The 23084-nt window shown below is 31.1% G+C and overlaps 3 protein-coding genes across 13 annotated transcripts in view; 1 reads left to right on the plus strand and 2 right to left on the minus strand.

The window, feature by feature from the left end:
- LOC132905654 (mucin-2) overlaps window positions 1-14720 on the minus strand; it is a 31456-nt gene extending 16736 nt beyond the window's left edge. The window contains exons 1-2 of one of the 2 annotated variants that reach the window (XM_060957162.1): window positions 14382-14720; window positions 14029-14317 (exon numbers count right to left, since the gene is read on the minus strand). The gene's annotated coding sequence lies outside the window, so the exon portion shown is untranslated. Of the gene's footprint in view, window positions 1-14028 lie in introns of both variants that reach the window. The other variant, XM_060957163.1, reaches the window with a different exon arrangement.
- Window positions 14721-16231: 1511 nt separating this feature from the next.
- Window positions 16232-19478, plus strand: LOC132905476 (alkylated DNA repair protein alkB homolog 8). 8 transcript variants are annotated; one of them, XM_060956791.1, is made up of 8 exons: window positions 16232-16314; window positions 17187-17297; window positions 17367-17598; window positions 17736-17858; window positions 17946-18143; window positions 18210-18595; window positions 18681-18836; window positions 18908-19478. In XM_060956791.1, exons 2-8 carry the CDS (start codon window positions 17196-17198, stop codon window positions 19460-19462), a joined length of 1752 nt encoding a protein of 583 aa, XP_060812774.1. In that variant the 5' UTR covers window positions 16232-16314; window positions 17187-17195; the 3' UTR covers window positions 19463-19478. The 8 variants fall into 8 exon arrangements, with proteins under 8 accessions (XP_060812774.1, XP_060812768.1, XP_060812775.1 ...); XM_060956785.1 differs by lacking the exon at window positions 16232-16314 and adding an exon at window positions 16339-16619; XM_060956792.1 differs by lacking the exon at window positions 16232-16314 and adding an exon at window positions 16593-16611.
- An 86-nt stretch (window positions 19479-19564) lies between these two features.
- LOC132905479 (uncharacterized) lies at window positions 19565-22886 on the minus strand. Of its 3 annotated transcripts, XM_060956795.1 has the most exons (7): window positions 22324-22682; window positions 21472-21554; window positions 21025-21199; window positions 20761-20879; window positions 20539-20681; window positions 20307-20481; window positions 19565-20231 (listed from the first exon to the last, which is right to left on the minus strand). In XM_060956795.1, the coding sequence occupies exons 3-7, from the start codon at window positions 21131-21133 to the stop codon at window positions 20169-20171; spliced, it is 609 nt and encodes a 202-aa protein (XP_060812778.1). In that variant the 5' UTR covers window positions 21134-21199; window positions 21472-21554; window positions 22324-22682; the 3' UTR covers window positions 19565-20168. The 3 variants fall into 3 exon arrangements, with proteins under 3 accessions (XP_060812778.1, XP_060812781.1, XP_060812779.1); XM_060956798.1 differs by lacking the exons at window positions 21025-21199; window positions 22324-22682 and adding an exon at window positions 22777-22886; XM_060956796.1 differs by lacking the exon at window positions 21025-21199 and having other exon boundaries at window positions 22324-22683.
- Window positions 22887-23084: the final 198 nt, after the last annotated feature.

The raw sequence follows: 23084 nt of genomic DNA on the forward strand, positions 1-23084 counted from the left end.
CTCTTAGAGGCACGGGAACAATTTGTATAACTTGAAGAGAAGACATGTCACAACGATGTCACAACTTCAGTTTCTTCATATTTCATACAATCGTATTGTCCAGATGGGAAAAGAAACGATAACGAGAAAGATATCGAGTAAGTTCCTGGAATTTCTTTTTCATAATCTTAACGCGATATAAAGTACATTGATCAAAATGAAAATCACGAATGAAGAGTTACGGTGATCCAACTTTGCTCCTCGATCGGTTAATAGTTACGGTACAACGCGTAAGTTCCTACAAAACACCCTGTATGTGTTACCCTAGATCGGAATTCCTATTCAAATCGATTGTAAATTCTTTAGAAAACTTTCACTTTCACCGTGAAGCCGCAAGAAGTGTCGAAGCAGGCTGATCGAAGTTCATAAGATTCTACGAGATTCGACGTAGGATTTCGATGAAAATCAGGGTATCCGTAGCTGGTCTCGATCGTTCACGTGTCCGTTGCATTTCCTCGTTTGGCGCAACACTCGCTGCACCGTGCGTTTCGCAAAGAAAAAGTGAGCGGCTAGCCGACTATCTCGAAGGCATTCACATATCTCCCTCGAGCGATTTAAAGCTTGAATTTATGTCGCTCGATCACGTGAAACTTTCCGCATGAGTTGAACGAGATACCTGGACGAACGCTATCCGCAAACTTCACCCATTATCTGTCATTGCCCTACTTTTGATGCCACTTTGCCATTTTTACTCCTCGTTACTCGTTCGCAAGCAGCCTGTCGATATTAAATTCGAGCACTTTGATCGATTCGTAGCAACGATATTTTAATTTATCCGGAATGTACAAGCGAGTTACGAGTAATTAGTAATTAGAAACAGCAGCTACTTTTCTTCAGAATCGACAGACGAACTTAGATCATCTGTTGAAAAACGTAGCGACAGTTTATTTGACTATTTGCTAGATGTATATACTACTGCATATATTGACTACCTAAATATCACTGCTTTCAATTTAACGACGAAAACCTCTCTATCGTTTTAGAGGAACCTTGTTCGTGTGATTAATAACTCAGATACCAAAGAATTTGAAGAGCTTGTCAAGACAAATGTTCTTTCGTTACTGTATATTGGTTTTTTGAAATCAATTTAATCGTACGATATTCTATTACGCACATAGGTACGACGATTATGAAGAATAAAAGCATTACCATTACAGTTCAATTTATCCGGAATTTTGTAATTGAAAGACATCTTGCCATAAATAAGGGAGAACAGCCGCGGTAATTTATTCTACCAAATGCCATTAGGTTCCACCAACTGATTAATTCAAAAGCTAGTTTATGTTTTCTGACAGGAAATTATAGATCAACGATAGGAAACTTCGCATATATCGGACTTACACGCAAAACGTTTCAGTTTGTCTTTTTTTTTTTACTACCGGTTTATCATAATGATGCTTCGTTCATACGACTTACGGATTAGACACGAATATGATAATCAGAAAGTAAATCTTTCGAACGTAACTGGTCGAGCTAACAATAAGTTCGATAGAACACACGCGATAATTTGCGTTCGTAAGTAACTGATCGGACGTGTCTATATAATGACGCGAAACGAAATTCATACAACCTCGTCATCAGGTCGTTGTCGTTTCCTTCAAGGCCATTCAGCAGAAAATGTACATACTCGCGATCGAACGACCATCCCACTCGTGAAAACGGACTGTGTTTTCGGTTGAACAAGCCTGCCTATCGGATATCTCAAACGAAACGTTCACATTTGCAAACTCTGTAACAGCATTTCCGATAGAATTTATGAATACGAACTTTTAAGATACGTATCTCGTAATGCCTTCCATATTTTTTCGAATCGTTTCCTGGATGGAAAATAATAAATTTGTCAATATACAAATTAAGATTTTGCCCTTTGGCACATTGTTCAGTACTTTTAGCCCTGAGTAGCAAATATTTCTATTCTAGAAATTTATATTCTGCAAAATAGTTTGTTTATATTATGCAAAATACATGTTTACGATATGAAAATTTGTTGGTCCCCCGATCAGCAGATTCGTTTGTATTAAAATACTCCTGTTTAGTCATAAAATGACATGGAAATCCGAAAATCAACATAGACGTGCTTATCACGTTTTCCTCCTGTGATCTTCGATTACAAGTTGACTCTTCGTTATACATATGTATTATATGCTAACAGATAACTCTTGTACAAAATCAATTTTTGAAATATATTGTGAAACTTTACTGGTGCGTTTTTCTATAAATTGTTACGAAGATATTTTCAATTATATTTTCAAAGTTTCATGATGTTTAATTTGCTTTCAGCGTTCGAGTAGATGTTAGGCGTGCATCTTACAAGTAACAAGTACGTACGAGTAGTGGACTAGGATTCGAGACTTACACAGCGAACGTGTTAAGATTATCCAAATTTACACATCCATTGACTCATACATTATTTAGTAGGACGGCGATGCTTAGAAATGTAATTTGCATGTAGGAAGTTTATCGCAACAAACGCACATCTTTCGACCTTAAATGTGATATATATTACAATATAAAAAGAAGAACGTACAAATAATTAAATGGATATCTGTTCCAAAAAATGGAGAATTAAACTAATTAAATCGACTAATGTAGATAAACTGATTAAATTTCTGACTTATACAGAGACCATTTAGAACAATGCACGCGATATCAGTTTAAAATTACATATTACCCACGGTCATATATAATTACATACAACGTACTGTCACTTCCTTGAATGCGTTAAAACCGGTCATCAATGGAAAACGGGATTTCTGGCCAAGATCCAAGATCATGGTCATTTGGCTGACCATCGACCGGTTCCAACTATGTATTACACCTTCCTCGATTCTATTTTTGTAAGATTAAATTTCACCAACAATGATCACGGTTTCGAAAGGATCCTTTTCCTGCACTTATGTACCTTCTTTCTACATGCCTATTATTAAACTACTAAAAGCCTCCTCCAATCTGCTTATTTAAACGAGGATTTTGAAATGAAGAATATTAATAAGAATGAAATGCAAATGTATATTCATCAATTGCTTCATAATCAATATCGACAAGGTGAATATGAATAGAAGAACGATCAACGAAAAGGAGTCACGATAGAAGGGTCACCATGATGTACCCAAATGGTTGTTGCTAACGATATACAATGCTGACATGCAACGTATTTCTCACATTTGACGCGACACAATTTTCGTGCAATTTACTCGGGACAGTCCTACTTCTGCGTGACGAACAATGACATGAGATCCGAACAATGACAAAATCTTGGGACGAAGTTTATCGTATAAACGTATGTACGAATTTAAATAATCCAGCGAGAACGCAAAGTACACAAATGATATTAGAAGATCGGAAAATTGATTTTTAAGGTTCGTTATTTAAAATTATTATTTCAAAGCTGTATCCATCGAAGGCACAATCGCGTTAAAGATAGTTTTATAGTTCGTTTTAAATTAAGAACTTGGTTGACTCTTATGCTAAGGAGGACGTCAGAGTCATTGGAGCGTTGAAGTGGAGCATGATTTAAAAAAGATTGGGAAATTACCGCAGACCAGTGCAATGATTAAAATCGCTATATGCTATGATCGCTACTAAGCGCGATAGGCGGTGCCAGTACTAAACGTGAATCTATAGAACTTCGTAATATTTATTATAGCGACGGCTATACGTCCTGCGATTGTGAGAATTCTTAGGAAAGTACTTTCCCATGCATGGTACTTCTTCCATCGTTAAGAGAAAAGGTTAACTACAGATGGCTGAGGTTGTGCGTTGCTACAAGGTAGGTTGCGATTGGCTCATCAAACGCACCCTTATGAAAATAATGAATAGAATCCTGAAGATGTAAATGATTTTGCGCTGTTTCAAAATTTTGCAATATTGTCGTCGGAAATAGGATGCAAGTTTTTGTTGCAACAGTAGCATCGATTTTCCTTTGATATTCATAATAAACGTCGTAAATCTTCTCCTGTTCGCTATTAAACTTTTAATGATAATTTAGCGAGTGGCATTTTTACGTGTATTATTTTTATCCTTTGGGATAATAAAATCAAGGTAATAAAAGTCAAGCCAAATAGAGATTCAGAAGGAAGATATGAAACAATATTAAGGATTCGGGGAAAAAATACGAAAAAACGGCGAACCTTGCCGACAGGCTTAATAATTTGATACTATCGCCGTTTTTTATTACTTACACACACATGTCATTGCCACGCTAGAAGAGTAACATAATTAATAGTGAGAAAAGTAAGTTTCTCGAAAAATCGACTTGAAACAGCAGAGAAGGCTTAATTATTCAACTCATTAACCATGAAAAAGTCTTTTGATTTGAAGAATCTTTAATGGAATATTATTTGCGTATATTCCTTACTGGTGAGAAAATCGTTAAAGCAGCGAAGCAAGAATAAAAAATCTATGAATTGTACTGTTCAGAAGTCTCATTAATCGACCCATAAATTATTTATTTCATCTTCTGCAATAAACAACTTTTTCTACCAAACTGTTAATTATTCAATGATTTTTTAACTTAATAATTTTATTCCTATTTGCCATTCAAATATCTTATATTTACTAAACACGAGTATCTGTTTTTATAAATAACAGAGCAATAAAAACTCTCTATAGATATCTATGCAAACATTCATTGTATAAGTATGATACTATGTAATTGATGCTGTATAAATTGAAATAATTCGTTCATTGGTGGCTGTTTTACATTAATTATAAATCTATGCCGAACTTATGAAAGTACATGGAACTTGAGGAAACTGTTACACGTACGAACCATGATCATTTTTACAAGTTTAAACGTGCAAAACGAAAAAATATATTTATCGAAATGGTACGTAGCTTTAATAAATTTAAATTATTAATATGTATATAGAACAGATATAATGATTTTTACTATGGAAATTGTATTTATTTTATATATATGTAATGTATGTATTTATTTTAAACTCAAACGTTTTCAGTTACTTAATACTATCTTGATAGAAAAAGCGCTTTCTTGTTCTGAAATTCATGCTGTCTAATAAATGGAATTATAATTGCTTATAATTTGCAATATAAAGTAGATTAAAGAAAACGTACATCTCTCTGGTTTTCGCGTGCAGTTACAGTTACAATCTTTCTTTCTTTCTTTCAAGTTCATGGTAAAAATTCTGATACAAATATTTCGTCTACTCGCAAGGTCAAGAATCATGGCCGGTCGAGAAGCCTTTTAAGTTTTATTGTAAACATTTTCAAACCGAGGTCGCATATTTTTGCATGAACAACTGGTATCGTACGAGGACTTCTGGTTCCTGAGACAAGGAACAACCCACGTCAACGACAAATAACGAAATTCCATACGAACCATTCAAAACGAATTCTTTAAATTCGAATCTAGATAATCAATTTGTCAACTATGCATAGATTATACGTTACACGTATAATTTCAACGTTTCTATTTGATTTATTAATATTTGTATTTTCTATTGCTCTGACTTTGATCCAGACATATTTTTGATGTCCAATTTAGCAATGCATTTTGTAGACGCAAATGGACGTATGTAATATCTATCCTTTTGAAAATGTTGTCATGTATTGAAGTTTTACATAAAAAGAATTTTACACTTAACGTTAAAGCGACTCACGTAAGTGTCTGAACGCTTATTGAAACTTTCTATCACTGCATTATCTATGTCGTACAAAATCTTTTGAAATTTAATAATAATTAATACTGCCACGATTATACTGACAAAATTTCTAACTTATAATTTTTTAGCGAATTTGTAGAAGTTTTATAGAGCACTTATTGCAAGCATACATGTACGCAGAGGATATTTTCCCAGTTAATTACTTATTAAGTAGCGAATTAAATGAAGCGTAATTACAAGTAAAATTCGCCGAGGCGATTAAAGAATTTCAACAAATTTACAAGATTCCAATGAAATTCATTTTTGTCGATTTCTATATTATAAGAAAATTCTATATTATAAGAAAATAAGAGGATCGGACTTGTACGATCGGTAATTGAATCGAAAAAATATGTATTTGTTGGAATGCGCAAGAGGCACCTTCCACGCACCTTTTTTTATGGCTGCTATCGTAACTCAATAAGAGGGAACTTGGGTGGTTGTAACAGCGATTCTCACATTAAGAAGTCGCTATGTTATCCTGTGAACGATCGTTGTTTGAAAGCAGTTCCCAGCTGGTGTGATTGTTACGAGAACAATCGCCGAGAATCTTCCAATTGTCAAGAGCCAGTTCACATCTAACGATTAGATAACTCATTCTGAATTCCGTGACTCCACGCATCTCGGCATTCACGATTTTCATTTCTCCGAGACAATGTTACAACGAGCCTTAAATCAACGATACTTGTTCGCCTGCTGCGTTCAAAAACCTCTCTTTAAATAATCTACGTTTATTTATTCAAAACTTTCAAAGGCTGATGTTCGATGCCGTTAAAGTCTAAAAGGGGATTTTAATTAATTCCATTGAGAAGAAAGTTGATTTTCCAGATTTTACCTACCTCGCTATCTAAATCTCTACCATAGAATGCACGATAGATGTAATGTCGTTAATTCACTGTATACGAATGATTTTATGATATTGCGAAGAAGAATATTGATACTTGGATACTTGGATACTTTATCATTTTTATATGTATACATATGTATATATTTTATTCATTCTTTTTTTTATAAGTTTACGTTTGTATGTGCATACACTTATCAGTTGTAAATATTTTATCTGATTTGTAAATTAAGAAGAAATTAATGGTCGATAGCAACATTTATCATTTCTTTATACTCTTATAATCTTATGCTTTTTTATAATCAACGAATAATAATTTACTTATAATCATTCATCATTAACCATTATTAATCATCGATCATCGTTTGTTTAAGAATTGACCAACAGTGTGTTCAAGTTTCAAATCGCATCTTACTATTTATATAAAATTTATGGTATAAAATATTACGATGCGATTTGAAATTTTAAAAGTAAGGAACAAAATCATTGCAGTTCGATTTATTCGTGATTCTGTAATCAATCGATTAACGGCATCTCTCCAAAGATAAGCAACTGTCGGAATACTTTTGAAAGGGTACTGTATCTGCGCAAAGTCACAAGATATTCCTTCAAATTTGATCATCGTTATGTTTGCGAATAAAAATTTTATTTACCTTCAGAAGAACGATAATGCAGAGAGGTGACGAAAGGGGGCTATAATTCCCCGCGTTCTTGAACTTTTTAACATCGTCTGATTCACCATGACACGAGGCAAACTTTCAGAGAAAGGAAATCGGAACGTTTTGTAACGCCGTCCCACGTTCCCTGGTACCATTGCCACATCGAGTCTAGTTTTAGACATTTTTGGACTGGTAACGTTGCCAGCGTGTGCACTTTAGCCCGTAAAATTTTTTTCTTGCCGTTTACGGAAGCGAGTGTTATTTTAATTACTTCCCGTTTCGAACGCGCAGTTTTGGAGCGGCGATTGACCTGAATTCTTTTCCTCCGGTTTCTACCAAACACCGGATGAATCTCGATAGCGGAAGCTTGATTTCACTTTGGAGCGTCTCTTACGGCAAGTCGATTCTCCATTTCCAGTTATTACAACCGTAGTGTCGCTAATAATGTTGCAGTTGACGCGACGTTAGGAGATCCAATTAAAAAAGAAAAACAGACTAACACAGTAATCGAGCAATTGTTGAAAATGACGATGAATTGATAAATTATAAGAATTAATGAATTACCAAAATTAATTACCTATGAAGAAGAATTATTAAAAATTTTAATTACCAAAGAGAAAAAGGTAGGATGAATTCTAATAATTAAATATTGGATAGAAGATTATACCGAACTATATCTGAGACAGTATTATAATTATATCAAGACCTTGAACCTCCTGGACCATAAACACGAATTTCTTTTACATAAGCATACACTTAACTGCGTTGAATGGATATTAGTTTGCACGGGCACGAAGAGAAGTGAAACGCGTCGATCTTTGTGTTTACAATTTCGTTGTACCTTTAGGTGTGGCTAATACGTATGCAGCAAACAAGAGAATATCCTATAATGGTTTTTCTATACCATGTTATATCGCAAATGCAGTGCACGCAATACTTCAACGATGATACCGTCGCGTAGGTCGTGTTAAAAAATTATTTTCTGGCAAAGTCGGTAATCAAGGTATGACATCGCGATATAGGAAGTGTAAGAAACTAGCGGTTCACATCCTTAACCGAGACACAACGGACGAACCTTTTTCTTGTAAATATTTAATATTAATTCGTCTTCTGTAAAAGGGAGCTGAACAAATTTAACCGAACGTTGCAACCGCCAAAAATTTTTTAATATAAATGATCTTTCAAAAAATTATAGAACACGATCTGTCTCGATCTTAACTCAATATTAATTAAACAACGAAAGCCAATCTTACAACCGAGTCGCCAATAATCTATCATAGTGCTCGACGCTACTGTGATCGATTAATCAAGAAACGATATTAATTTCTTGCTAGTTACTAATGACGTGACATTGACAAAGAACAAACGTCGTATATCGATGATAGGAAAGCGACGAAAAATGTAAAGTACAAAGAACCGCATGAGAACTTCGATATCGGGTAGCTTCATCTGATCTATTCCTTCCGCTTTTCTTCCTCGGTTACAAGTGAGTAAGAGAAAGTAACAATCCTTTCACTCTTCAAATCGATAAAATATCCAATTTTAACTATGTCGTTATACTACATTTTATTCAAATCTTATTCCTTTCGATCTCATCTTCGCGCGAATACAAATTTCACGAGCCTAAATTGAAGTCTATTGTATTCTCGTAATTAAATCAATTACATTTCTGAATTACATTAGGATAATATCTTTGGTTAAAACATTGATTTTAATTAGACTTCGTTCTAGAGGTCAAGAATAAAAATTATTTTTAATATTTCCCGTAATAACTTTCGACGAGTGATATTCGAAAGAGAAATTTCGTTTATGCCTAAATATGCATACATCGTAGAAATAGAACTTAAGAGATTGGTTATTAATAACGTATCGAAACATAGTTAGAAAAGAAAAGTTGCTGTTTTGATAGGCGTGTGACGTGCACTGTATCGACATACTGTAGAAACTGACAGAAAGCTAGTTAAACATTCAAGATAATATTTCTGCTATGTATCGCTTCGTCAATAGGTAAATTTCAAATAAGAATATCGTTATTCAGTTACCACTAGCATCATCGTTTCACTCGATTGCTGCATATATAATATAGATATACATAATTAAATTAGAATTCACAAGTATGTTGAAAAAAGCTTAAACAAATATTTATTAATATATGCAAAAAAAAAAGAAAGTGAAAGCTGAAACGACACTTTCATAAAATATTCTATATTCCTTTTTTCTCAAATTATATATTTATATCTATTACTCTTTCTAAAGTATCTTCTATAGCAAAGAAATATTTCATTTCTGTGTCTCGTACAAAACTTTATACTACGATAAACGATACTTTCAAGTCTAAAAAGTGACTCGGATGCAAATTTAAAATTTAACGTGTACAATCCACCCTCTACACTTACACGACACCACGTAATACATAGTATCACGTTCCTACTATTCCCCATAAAATACGTATTCCTCTCTATCATTAAAATTCAACCATAAGACGCCTGGCACCGTAGAATTAGATATCAACCGTATCTCTTACTCGAAGTATCCTAGCCGGATATAACAGAAGATTCTGTTACATGAATTGTGTTTTCGTGTTGGACGAGAGTGCAATATTCGCAAAGAGAGCAGTGAACGTTCGCACGCAAAGTGCCACACGCAGTCCTTGTAAAATGTAAATGGATCGTGGTCACGAGTAGACATCAAACGTTGCACGTGTCTATACGCAAATATCCGCGTGGTAATACGCCGCACGTGACAACCGGCGTTAGAATGCAAGCGATCTCGAGGAATGTCGATTTCCGATCAATCATTAATGCCTTCGAACGGAAAGCCGCAAAGTAGGTTGGCAAAAACGTTTTGCAAAACAGAAAAAATCGTTTTCTCGTTGTCGGACACGCGTCACACGGTTTCCTGACCTACTTCGAATCTTCAAAAGTATACGTGCAGTACGAATGAACAGAAATAGTAACCACAGCTGTGCAAATCTATAAAACTTCCGATTCCTTATTTTTAGCTTTTGGAAAATAACTTTGGAGCCTAGATCAGCTTAAGTATACCATAATTCATTATCGGCAAGCAGTAAACGTAAATAATAAATTGCTTTTGTTGAAATAATAAATCGTAAAATTGCGATTGCTATAATATAAATAATGCACAAAACCGATTGTTTAATTGTTTTGGGACCGATATAGAATTAAAATGATAATCTTGCAAGAGATATATGTAAGTACAGAACAATTTTTCCAAATATTTTTAACGCATAAATCAGTGACGAAAATTAAGTTTCCATATAAACGACTTAATTTGCCTTCCCTGAACAACTGAACTCTTTACCTGACCGAAGATTAATTAAATTACTAATTATATTAGAATCTCCACGATTTTTTAATCTTTCCTTAATTTTGGAAATTTATCTTGTCGATAACTTTATCTTGTCGCTAATGGAACCAAGTATCTCTATAACGATAGGTTTTTGTGTCGTTATATCGTAAATTAAATTATGGTAAATTCTGCGAATTATACCATAAAAAGACTTGCAAGATTTACGAAAGATACTTAAGCATCAAAGAATCTATGAAAATAGTAATACCACGGTGTTCACATTTCGAGTTAATTCATCGAGCGAAATATTTCGCAAACTGAGTCACAAAAGGGAACAAGAAACACCGTTCGCCCATTTATTCGTTGGTGAACGGTGTACAAAAGAAACGTTAATTAGCAAAAAAACATTCTATGATGCTAATTTCAACTAAATCCGAGTAGCTGGGTTTCACTTTGTAACGCGGCGCCGTAGCACACGGTAATGTATAACGCAATGTAAACGATGCCCCAATTATAATAAGGAACGTAAGCACGTGCTAGCAGAGCCATACACGCGTTCACGCAAATTGTGATGTACTTTCACTTGGATTTCGTTGAATACACCTGGTAGATACATGGAAAGATAAGCAAGCCGCGGTTACACCTTCCGCGCTTACAAACTTTAGAAGATATTATCTTTGTGTCGGAAAACCTTACTGTTTTTTGGATTTTACGTTATTTAGAATCTTCCTTCTAAATTCCCCATTTATCTAATTTCTGTTGTCTTCGAGATATTTTTATATAATGGAAATCTATCTAAGTGTTGTTACTACAGATTAGGCAGCTTGGTTTCAAGGATATGGATTCATGGTTCTCGGTTGTAAGTTAGAGGTTTGAGATTCCTAAAATGACAAACAATAATCGTATACAAAGAATATACATATATAAATATTCATGTAACTATATACTAAAGAAGTTCAATTATTAGGAAACAGATTAGAAATGAAACAGAGGAGTAAGGTGAAAGTGTATGCGCGTCCTAAATTTCCTTGTAAAACGTTGCGCATCATTCATAACAATCAGGGGCAATGCTAGAAAAATATCAGTGATGTAATCACTGATTGATATTTATAAATGCATCCGCCAATGATTCATATGATAAAAAAAAAACAGTTAAATGCTAATCCTGCAAAGACGGAGCGTGAAAATTTTAATCCCTTTTTATTTACTAATTTTTTTACAATCCCTTTGAAACTTTTACATTTTCACACTGACAATGATCATGACAAGCAATATATTTACAACAACGAATACAAATTAAAAGACAAATTTAACATGTTTCTCAATTTCCCATCTCTTTGTATTACCAGCGTTATTTAAAATTGCTTAATCGATGATCGCGTACTTGCTTTGTAGTATAGACCGTTATGTTTGATCTTTATTACGGTACTTATATTGTTATGACGAGCATTGCGATGGAATGTTGCTAGATATGTAAATTCAGTTTAAGGCAATTATTACATTGTATCGTAACAAATAGCTATATCGTTATTATAATATCGTTATTAAACGAACTGAAATTACAACGAGCATTCGTCTATGAATTACTGCCATCCAAATAGGAAAATTATATTTTTGTACGATGATCTTTTACAATTGAAGGGATCAAAATGAACTTTGCTCGTGTCCGTCTTTTTACATGAAAAGAAAATAATTTCAATAAGTGTATCTGTAATTCTATCGTATCAAAATTATATCCAAATATCTACAAATCACGTATGAATAGATATTTATTAAAATATGTATTCTTACGTTAATATATGTAGAATAAGGTTCCTATCTTTTATAGAAACAAAAGTGACTAAAGATTAAATTAATTATAGCAATAAATACAATTCAAACTTTCACTTACTGTGAACTAACATTGAAGAGATAATCTTAAACACAGGGAGTTTAGTGTGAATTTCTTTTCATTGGATGTTTAAAAAATGACGATTTAGTGAATATTCTTTACAAATAACAACAGAACTTTCTCTGGTATGTAACGAATATGAAAGTGACACATTTTATGGAGGAATCTGGTGTCAAATTTGTAAACGTCAGGAAATTGCTGCAAGCTTTTGCAGCTTAGTTGCTCCTCACAAATAAGTTTAATAAACTACTTAATTATTACTTAAAATGCTAAATGACATTGCAGTGGCTATTATTAGTAATAAATATACTGCTCAATTAGATTATTCGATTAAAATATTAAACCATGTTCAATTAAAGATAACGTTACCCGTTTTAAAAATACATGTCATAGATAAACATTAATTCACCGCATATAATATTTTTCAAATATTAAAAAAAATTTTACTGGATAAAGCCATCTTCTCGATTCTACAAATTTAAGAAGTCGCAGAGTTGTTTCATCCGTTAAATTTTGTACGCGCTATATTTTGGATATTTTATATATTTTCATACGTTATGCACATTTTTGCACTTTTAAATTTCCCATAAATGCATCAAAATTTGCAGTCTATTCGTTACGATCAAAACCAAGAAAAATGTTCGGCTTTCCCCGACGTGCCATAGCTGCATGATGGACATTTAAACACAACACAAAAAGCTCGTTGTGTGCGAATTTTCAACACAAAGGAAACTGAGGAATTACAGTAACTTACGGAAATGTTTAAACACCTATCAAAGTAACTACAAACTTTCTGTGGATATATTGTGTATTCAAAATTTCATTAGCACTGTAACGATATCGGATTATCATGATTATATTAGCAAAACTTGAAACAAACGTGAAGATGTACATAAAAGCTACGAGGTATTTACTGCAAGTATACGTTTCGCAGAGGGTACAAAAATATTTAAAAAATCAATTATCCATTATATGGAGAAACAGCGTTATTTAGTAGAATCGTCGCTAATTCATCCTTAAATATATATCTGCAGTAAATATCTTGTAATTTCTACATACATTTTCAGATCGGTTTCAAATTTCCCCAATAAAATCGCAACAGTGGAGTTCCAAAATCTTTTATATACAGAAATACATACATACGAGTTTTCTATTGAAAATGTTCAAATATACCACCGGCCATAAGTGTTTGGATACTTACTGACGCTTAAAATATAAACTTACTGCTTTGCGCTATTTTCATTTTATAACTATTATATTATAAATCCGTTATCTCATTTAAACCATACGTGAGTCCTATAAAATAAAATACGAAATGCGAGATAAAATAAAATTTCTTAGAATTTTTCAACAAGTATAACCAGTAGGTATTTTACAATACTTATCGTCGACGGTGTACATGAGCTACTGTACACGACTTCTCAAACCAGGAAACGAGCGTATAGGAAACGATCTTAAAGAAGTCGATTATATAAAGGTACCTATCTACCTACCAAAAGCGAATTATCGCGTTTAAGAAACTGTTCTAAGCTCATTGTTAATTATAAGAGTGACTAAGATATATGTTTAGGACGATGATGACCGCGGATGGGCCGAGCCGCGAAAAGAGGGTGGTTTACTCACCGATGGTGCGTCGTTAACGACGTCGACGTTGATTAGAGACGATCAATGTGAGAACTCGTTGGCGTCGCGATGCACGCCGTTCAACATTCCTTTCAGCTTGCCTTGGAGTAACTGGACGCCAAAGCGGTTTCCCTCTCTCGAATCGCATCGACTTCTTTACATTCTACTCCAGCCTCGATCATGGCTTTCACTTCATCCGTCGAGGAAATGGTGAACCATGATCTCGCGGCGACGTTCGCACGCGACGTTGTTGGTCCAGCGACGACGAGACCGCGCAGCTCCGACGAATCTGGATAGAACATGATCCGCGTAACGCTTCGCTTTTATGGGGACTGAGATGCATTTCTAATTACATGCTAGTAGACGAGGACTGTGAAAGACGAAAGTAGTCGGACGAGGCAACATTTTCTGCAATCTTGTAAAAAGTAATCGGATCGCGAGGAAGATTATACAGATGGAAATCTTTTGAATTTTAATATCCTTCCGACCTCGTGAAAGACAATTCTGAAAGATTTCAATTGTACTTTAAATCCGATATATTCTCATCTATTATGGCATGAGAAAAGAAAATTAATGGGAATCTTTTTTGCAATTTTGTGAAGAGTAATTGGATTGCCAGGGAGATTATCTGGTTGCAAATCTTTTGAATTTGAATATTTTTTAATCTCTTCAAAGACAATTCCAAAATGTTTAAACTACTTTAAATCTGATATATTCTCTCTCTCCCTCTCCCTCCCTCGCCCTCTTTCGCTCAGCTATTACAAAATGAAAAAGAAGAATTAGGAATTGAAATTGTGATCAGATTAAATATAAATAGTTATTAAGAATGTATTTTTTTTTTTAAGAAAGAGATGACAATTGTATTTATAATATAAGAGATGCTTGAATGAATGAATTTCCGAAGTTCGGAAAAATTTATAACGATACGATAATAGTAATAGTAATGATAGATTGATATAGTACTTACAATAAATTATTTACCACTGAACATTCAAAATATAAATTTCTGAATAATTTGAGAAATTAAAGCGAACATCAGAAACGAAAGAGATATTACAAACCTTGAAAATAAAAGAGAAAAGATTAATGTGATAAAATGAAAAAATAAATACAATAATAGTAATTATATATATCGTAAATAGTAATAATATAGTATAGTAATAAAATAAATTTTGACATGAGAGACATAACCTATTAATTATAAATAAAATTTATAAAATTGTATCAGTTCATTTGATAAAATTTCTTAATATAAATTATTTAATAATTTCTGCAATTAGAGATTATAATCGAAGTAGCATATATTTAACACAATAAGTTTCCTTTTCAAACGCGTTTAACACATTTAGGAAATAAGCATTCTAATATAAATATTTGAAGACAAAAATCAAAGTTACTGTGTCGACATCTATGCCCACTTTCTTCTAGGAAACATTACAAAATTGTTTCAGCTGTTAATATAGAAAACAATACTTTTATTCAAATTCCTGGACGAACTAAATAGAATCACCTAAATATCTAACTTATGTATTGTTGTATGAAAAAACTTCTCAGGACGAAGTTACATTATTTCAAAAGCCACATACAATGGTGGAAATAGTTTCTTTCTTATCATCATTTTTTTTTACGGGACTTGAAAGCCATCAATATTTTTTAAATAGAATCATATATTTATTTTTCGATATCCTAATAGAGTATGAAAAAACAAATTCAATGATATACCTTACCGTTCCTATCATCTAATCTTGAAATATTTGATATGTACTTACATATGTATATTCAATTATATTCAATAGGCAGGTAGCAAAATTAAAGAATCCAAATTTTTCAGTTCCAAGACCAAATTTTTTAACTCTTGAAAACTCAAATGATAGTTTACAATCCAAAGAGTTAATTAAAATTGCTTTTATCTAAATATTCTCTCTGGTTTCATAATTATAAACAGGCTTTTAAAATTGTCCAATCCATGGACAACGAAACATTATAACCACCTAGCGGTGAAAAGGTGGAACTAATCTCTTTATGATGAAATTAAAATATGAAATTTCTTAATCTATAAAGCGAATTCTTGAACTGCTCAAGAATGAAGTTAAACCTTTAACTCCTAGGAATCAGAATATTATACCGTTTTCCTAATTAATTAAATTAAATATGTAATTAATTAATTATGTACAATTAGTGCAAAGTGCCCTATTTTGGGCATGATGGCACCATCTATCAATGTAAAAGTTTACTTTTTGTTACCACAAATCACTGCTTTATCGGTAATCAAAATAAGAAACCAGGGTGAATATTTAGATAAAAGTAATTTTAATCAATTCTTTGAGTTCTAGAATATCATTTGAGCCTTCAGAAGTTAAAATTCTGCTTAGAAGTCTTGAAATTTGAATTTGAATACACTTCGGACGTCGATATCTTGATTAAATGATAATCATCGGTTATATTTTGACAACTTCATTATTTTACTTAATAAAAAGAAGAAAATTTAATTATATTCTTATTTGACATATTTTTATGTATTTCATTTTGAACATGACATGTATGAAGTTATTGATTTGTTTAAAGTTTTGTGCACATTTATAAGTATTTATGTACGTATATCCACAGCTATTACAGAAATCTGTGTGTGTGTATATCTTACAATGAAATTATTTTATATTCCTGAGCATTGCACATACACAGTACTTCAGGTAGAATTTTACTACCTGAATGTTACATGAAGTTACATATTTAGTTAGTGCACAGAACAATCTATTGATATTTAATATATAGAAAAACTAAGTAAATGCTATCTATTTAATTATAAAAAGATATAATTTTATTTTACTTATCAAATTCAAAGTACTCAAAAAATACTGATCTATAAATATTCAAGTGTGTATATTTATTTAATTTATTATTTTAATTTAATTATTCATAAATAGAGAATATTGCATAAAATAAAATTTTAATGCCCATCTATTGCATTGATTTTTTAATGTTCATACATAAACTAAAAATATAAAAAAGTATGCAGTAATTAAAAATGTTATTACATAGGGAAAATATTTATGTATATGTAATAAAAGAACATACAAATGGATATAGTACGTAATAATATAAACATGCATATATTTTAAGGAAATTTATAAAATATAACCTAATATTTTCTAATGTAGTTAAAAATAATGGAAAAGAAAATGAACAAGAAAAGCCATCGTAAGCAAAGACGAGCATATCATAGACTTCTTAAAGATATGGATATTAAATGCTGTGATAATCCTACACAGGTTAGTATTCATTTATGTAATTTATTCATTATAATATTAGGAATATTTTTTCATTTTACTATATTACAGTACATAATGATTTGTAATGCGGGATTAGTGACTGGTTTACAAAGAAAAACATTACAAGATGTGATAGATCCTTTTGTTGACTTATATGATTTAATAATGCCACTAAACAAATCATATTGTTTTATTAAATTTTATTCAGTAGAAGTTGCTATATATGTATACAATAAAATTAATGGTAACATTAAAATTAATGGACAAAATACACCACTGTATGCAACATTTACAGAATCAGGTATATAATTTATCTTAAAATCTATATAGAATTTATTGCGTTTTCTTATGGTATTAATTATTAATTAAAATGTATACTCATCCATACAGAATATAAAGATTAAATTTTTATATTTTGATATTATGAATTTGTTTTAGTCCCTGATTTAAATTATTGTGGATGGTCTTCAAATCTTCCTCCTGGACTTAAATTAATAGAAAATTTTATCACTGAAAAAGAAGAAGAAATGTTATTAAACACAATTAATTGGTCTAATGAAGGTAACAAAAATCTTGTTACTTTAATAAAAGAACATTAAAAATCATCAAATTATGTAAATTTAACTGCAATATAAATCTCTTTTTCAGAATCGTCAGAATTAAAACATAGGAAAGTTAAACACTTTGGATATGAATTTCAATATGATTCAAATAAAGTAGATCCAGATAAACCTATTACACCTATACCTGAAAACTATCGATTTTTAAAAACGCTGTTCAAAAAATATCATGATGTTCCATATGAATATGATCAATTGACAATTAATCATTATTTACCTGGTCAAGGTATATTTCACAAAGATTATCCTTTAGGATTATCCTAAATACAGTAGTAATGTTTTAAATTTTAAGGTATTCCTCCACATATTGATACACATAGTGCGTTTGAAGATAGTATATTGTCATTATCATTGGGCTCAGCTTGCATAATGGATTTTAAACGAGAAAATGAAAAAGCTGCTGTCCTTTTGCCTGCTCGCTCATTGTTAATCATGTCAGGAGAAGCTCGTTATGCCTGGTCGCATGGAATTTGTCCTAGACATAATGACATAGTAAAATCTTCAAATGAAGTGACAACTCAACCACGAGGAACAAGAGTATCGTTTACATTCCGAAAAATACACAGGGGTGATTGTTGCTGTAATTTTCCGGAATATTGCGATACTAAACAGAATAACGCTACTACTCTGATCGATAGTAAAATAGCTCTAGGAATAGAAAATTCTTATGTACATGATGTATGTATTATAAATTATCATTTATGTGCGATTGTACTTATATTTAATGAGTTATTAAAGAAGTTTACAACTTTTTTATATATAGGTTTATGATAAAATTTCAAATCATTTTGATGAAACAAGGCATAAACAATGGCCCAATGTAACCAAATTCCTTCAAACTTTAAATACAGGTGATATCTTATTAGATGTAGGATGCGGGAATGGCAAATATCTTTATCAAGCTAAAAATATATTTAAGGTATGCATTACACATCATTTAACTTTATATAATAACAAGCATAATACAAAAACAAACCCTCTGTAATATAGGTTGGATGTGATAGAAGTTACAATTTAATGAAAATTTGTCGCAGCAAAGGTTTCGAAGTATCCCTATCTGACTGTTTATATTTACCTTATAAAGACAATAGTGTGGATGCAGTAATATGTATAGCTGTAATTCATCATCTTTCGACTCACGAGCGAAGGAAACAAGCCATTTCTGAATTAACAAGAATTCTTAGGCCAAATGGAAAATGTTTAATTTATGTATGGGCAAAAGAACAAGAAAAGGATTCTATTCAAACAGCTTACTTGCGATATAATTTAAGTAAAAAGGAAGACAATATTTCACATACACAAAAATTAACAGAATATGGTATAACATTACCCGTGCATGAAAATCGTACAAAATTTGTCTGTAAGGATATGCTTGTTCCATGGAAAAGAAAAGGAGGCGGCAACTTCCTTAGATATTATCATGTATTTGAAGAAAATGAACTATCACAATTATGTTCAGAAGTGCCGAATCTTACAATAAAACAGGTGTATTATGATCAGGGGAATTGGTGTGTAATTTTACACAAAAAAGATCAAATAAATTAATAAAATCAATTTTTAATCAGAATCATGTTAATCATACCTTTTCACAATATTAGTAAAGAAATAATAAGTTTAAAAATATAACAAGAGTATAAGGATTATAAATGCTTTAAATGATTTTATCTTTATTGGAAAAAGAACAAAATACATGGAATATATGTTCTATACAGGGTTTTAGATATAAATAGTCCCTGATACCTAATTTTATCATTATAAACATGAATAATGCATAATTAGACAAGAAAAGTGCACTGTACAAAGCTCACTCTGCTTGACTTTTACTTGTATTGTGCTTCAATTGTGTATAACATATTTAATAGCAATATAGATTATCATCATTTAATAATAATAATAATGTTATTATTATCTGCATCATACTTTTCAGTATTATTACTATTGATATTAATGTTATTACTTGTATTAGATATCGTTTGTAAATATATTAGCACACCTTATTCACAAAAAATAATATTCAATTTGTCAAATAAATGAAAAATAACAGTTGGTTTCAAATGCTATTTCCAAGAATTATAACCAAATTTGACAGCACATAATTTTTCTTCAGATTTGTCGATGTCAACAGTGTACGTAATATATACAACGATTGACAATACTAAACTATTAGTAAAATTGTTATACATTTTTAATTGGCGAGTGCTTGATTTAGGGCAAAGTACACTGTCCCTTCATTCTTAATAGATTGAGAAACTTATACAGGTCCAACTTCTTCTGGATCATAGTTTTTTACTCTTTTATTGTATGCAATAATTTCCTAAATAATTAAAAGTTCAAACATCTGTTAAAATTACATTCTAATATTAATAAAAATATTGAATAAGTTATTTACTCTTTCATATCTGGCTCTATCCTCTTCTGCTATTGCCATATATTTTGATTTAGTTTGAAGATCTGTACTCATCCATAATTTACCCAGCTCTTTAGCAATATCACCAACTCCCATTTCTGGATGTAATTCTCTCATTTTTCCACGTAATTCTTGACAAAAATAGAAAAAGGCAGACCTAAAATGACACTTGTAAACAATACATCAAACATCAATCAACATTGTAAACACATACAGTGCCCTTTTAGGCGCATCTTTGTCTCTGTATCGTTTTGTTCCTCTACGTGTTGGTCTCTCTGTTTCTTCATGGCCTGTGTAATGTCTATCGTAATAATACATTTTCTTATTGCAATGTGCTCCATCTTCAAGGTGGACAATCTAAAAATACAATGTAATTCCATTAACACATGTATATATATTCTTATTACATAAATTACTATTTATTTTATATACTTACCTCATTTTTCACTGGGACTGCATTTATTATAAAATTCTTACTTTGAGTATTTGACCACTTTGCTTGATTGTTTGAAACACTGGACACATTTCCAGGTTTCATCACAGGTTCACCACATTCTAACAAATTAAACAAATAAACATATAAAAAGCCATAATTTAATTGTAAGTTTCTTGATGAATATCATATTTTTGTACCATTTTATTTATTTAGAACAAAATTTTATTTAAATCTACATTTTATACAAATATAATACACTTTTACCTGGTGTCATATTTGTCTGACCAACAATCATTGTGTCTCTCATTCCAGAATTCAAGGAATTATCACCCGTTTTTGCAAGATAAACATTTTTTCTGTCATTTGATTCCATAACTGTATAAAATTCTTTATAATGTTTCGATCAAGAAATGAATGATTTATCCAAAACCACAGTAATCTACAAATAACATTTTCTTTATATTTTATTGATTTGTTATTTTTAATCATTATGAAATAAAATTTGATAAAGAAATATTTAAAATATGAAATAGTAAATCAAAGTTTTAAATATATTATCTATAGTATAATTTATAAATCAAGTATCTTTTTTATTTGCACAAAAATAAGATGCAAATAAAATATATAATTCTTATACCAACTTTTTATATTATGTAGGATTAAAACATTTAAATATTTTACGATGGTTATTGGATATTAAATATTACTTACCACAAATATAGTTTATAGTAAGTATATAACAGATTGTTGTCATGTCCTTAATAAAACACCATAATAGATGAATATTTCAAGTTCTGTAGAAATATAAAAATACACAAAATTGTTTAAAATATTATAAATTAAATTACATAAATTACATAAATTACATAACAATAATAAAACATAATATTCTCTTTTGCTTTCTAATAAATTAGTTACCAATAGAACAATGTTATATGGAGAGATTTTTTAATTCGTTACATTAATTACATGTTATGCATAATTAATGTAAAATTTCACAATCTGACAAATTTTTGTTTATACAACTTTCATTGCCAAGAGAGCAAATTCAACTTTTATAAATGTTGTAAATTATTATTTAAATATAAACAAATATAAGCTACATTTTACATAAATACAATTAGAATTTGTGATAAAAATTCTATTTAAATTGTATAAACATCAAACTTTTTCATTATGAAAAATGATATGCATATATATATATATATAAATATATATATATATATACATACATATATATATATATATATATTGATATATATATTGATATATATATCAAATACCTTGTAGAGAAACGAAATATTTTCAAATATGAGATGAATAAATATATGATTATCAAAAAATAACTAAGAAAATAATGAAATACTCAAATATATTAAAAATATATAAGTAACGAAAGAGGCGAATGTAACAGATATTTACCTACAGATGACGTACAAAGGCAATCGCTACTACAACAACACAATATAAAAGCTATCTTACGACGATACACAACTCGAAAGAATGAAAAAGTAGCGAACGGAATATAGCTAGATACGCGATGTAGATGGTAATCAAACTTACCGATAATAACTGAAAGTAAACGTTACAAAAGGGCTCGGGGAAAGGTAATTATAGGCAACGCGAAATGTAACTTATTAAGCATCCATTCCACAGATCGGCCCTATCTATACGTATCTATCCGTACATATCACGCGTACCGTGATCAGCATTATATACGAAACGCGTATGATATCTAAATACAACTTTTACCAAACACACAGATTGGAATTTCTTGAAATTCGGGATATTCACGAATACGATATTCGCCAGTTATTGAACCATAGAATTCAGATTATTGACGACAAGACTCAACGTTAAAAACAGATCGTATAAACCAAGCTGATTGAAGCAGATATGACCGGGCATGGCCACTTGTGTGGTGTACATATACGTACATATAATACGCGCGAGCGCGTGCACTAATACATAAATTTTTTAATACTATTTATTTTTACAAGACTTTAAACCTATTACCTTATTGTTAAACGTTTCGTTGTTCTATTTCGGCTTCTATCTCTAAAATCATGTTACAATTTCAAAGGAATTGACAACAACAATTCTTTAATAAAGGAAATATTAAGGGAAGTTCATACGTCGGACGATGATGTCAAATGTCATCACCACATATTTTTTGACAATATTGATTGGAATAAAATATGTATGGGAACAAAACTTAACTTAATGTATATTTTTTCTATATCGTTCGTAAATATTATAAAACGTCATTCGCATGATTAAACATTGATTTAATTCTCGTTTAAAAAAATGTACATACTATATAA

This window comes from Bombus pascuorum, chromosome 3 (genome assembly GCF_905332965.1).
Source record: "Bombus pascuorum chromosome 3, iyBomPasc1.1, whole genome shotgun sequence".
Classification (NCBI taxonomy): Eukaryota; Metazoa; Arthropoda; class Insecta; order Hymenoptera; family Apidae; genus Bombus; species Bombus pascuorum.